Genomic DNA, 1,776 nt, shown 5'->3' with positions numbered 1-1,776 from the left:
GTGTGTGTATGTTTGCCTAGTAAAATGATTTTCGTGTTTTGCTTCTGAAATATCTATATGCTGAAAATGATGTCTTTAAAAAAGTAGCAATTAACAAGCTGTTTTGAGTTTTATAGTCATACCACTTGGTAATTATTGGCCTCATCTGATTGCCCATCCTTTAGAATTCTTACAGGACTAGAAGAAACTTCCTAAACAACTAGAGGGTACTGTGGTTAAATTAATTGGCTGGTGATGAACCTTTATGGTGCCTTGGACTTAACTCAGGCTAAGATATTAGATCATGCCTGCGTGTCACTCCCAGAGATGGAACTGTAGAAAAAAAACAGTGACAAGATCCAGTATGACATTTGTCATATTCTTGGTGGGAAGAGGAAGTGTCTCTGTAGGGTTTGGGGATTAGTTTCATTCAGTAAACAAGCTCAAAGGTCAATGGCTTATCCAAACTTGTGACTTGGAGATAGGCTGGCACTAATGTGGTTTACTGTGGTTCTTTTTGTGTAGTTGAACCTACCTTCTACCATGATCATGTTACTATCAGACTGATTTTGAGTTTTGGTTACTTTTGCAAGAAGGAGCTCAAGTGACGGTCCTTACTACCATCCAGCCTTTAACAATAGTCACAATAGAGCAATGATAACCAGAGTTAATATTCATTGATCTCTTACTAAATGCCAGGCACCGCTTAGGTCGATTTCATCCCAAGTAAATAAGTGGTCAGCATCTTCATTGTGTTAGTGACAGATCTGAGGCAGAGAGTCCTGAAGCTACCCTGCCCCCTCCTTCTTCAGTGGGAGAGGCAGATTTGCACTCCAGGCCACCTGGCCCCAAGTGCATCCCTACTTCACCCACCCAGGTGCTTTCAGGCCTGTGAACCCTGCAGATTTCACTTTAACATCCTGGCCCTCCTCCTGAGTCTAGGGCAGACACTGTGAGGCGGCCACTCATTCACCTCCTGGTAGAAGTGAACACATCAGTAATCAGGCTTTTGTGTGTTTGTTTGCATTCTTTTTCAAGAATTCAGGGGAACAAGGGTGGGGCTGTGATGTGACAGTCAAGGGAGTTGGCATGACAAAGAGGACTTTCATCTGAAAACTCGTGTGTCTGTTTCCTGGCAGGGTCGCCTTACTATGACAACGTCCGTCCCCTCTCTTACCCAGACTCGGATGCTGTGCTGATCTGCTTTGACATCAGTAGACCAGAGACTCTGGACAGTGTCCTAAAAAAGGCAAGTGCTGGGGAATGATGACACTGTTCAGTATGGGATATAAATAAATAGAAACGTGGTAGGCCCGGGAGCTCAAAGACTCCAGTTCACTCCCTGCCTTTACTCTCACACATACACAGGGTTTCCTCGTGGATGTCACTATTTTTAATATGAACCTGCTTGATGTTTTATTTCATGAAGCTGTGAAATAAAATCCCCTTTCAGAGGCTCTACACGTAGCTCTTGGGAGGAAAGGGTGCAGCTCCAAGCAGCTGTATCTGGTACTGCCACATTCGTGCCTGCCTGTGTACTCACCAGACTGTGCCTTAGCTTATAGGTGTACATTTGTCCCTAATTCAGATGTTGAAATGAGTGTAATAACAGCTATTTCAATAAAGAGGCTGTGTTTTAGTTATGAAGTTATCTATCAGAAACAGAAATGGAACTGGCATAAGGAGGAATAGGGATGTGTCCCTAGGACCCAGGAATTATGGTCAAGTGGATGTCTAAGACTAATGGAGACATTCGTGTGGACATGTTATAGACTATAGCATATGAAGCCTGGCTTC

General features: G+C 43.5%; 1 protein-coding gene across 1 annotated transcript in view; it reads left to right on the top strand.

The window, feature by feature from the left end:
- The window catches only part of RND3 (Rho family GTPase 3), an 18,565-nt gene that overhangs the window by 12,078 nt on the left and 4,711 nt on the right, over positions 1-1,776 (top strand). Inside the window, exon 3 of the mRNA XM_003793013.3 lies at positions 1,119-1,228. Coding sequence (XP_003793061.1) covers positions 1,119-1,228 — 110 coding nt within the window. The remainder of the gene's footprint in view (positions 1-1,118; positions 1,229-1,776) is intronic.

The sequence above is a fragment of the Otolemur garnettii genome, unplaced genomic scaffold (assembly GCF_000181295.1).
Source record: "Otolemur garnettii isolate 467f Iridium unplaced genomic scaffold, OtoGar3 scaffold00064, whole genome shotgun sequence".
Lineage (NCBI taxonomy): Eukaryota > Metazoa > Chordata > Mammalia > Primates > Galagidae > Otolemur > Otolemur garnettii.
The sequence above is the reverse complement of the archived record's forward strand: the minus strand, read 5'-3'. Positions and strand labels throughout refer to the sequence as shown.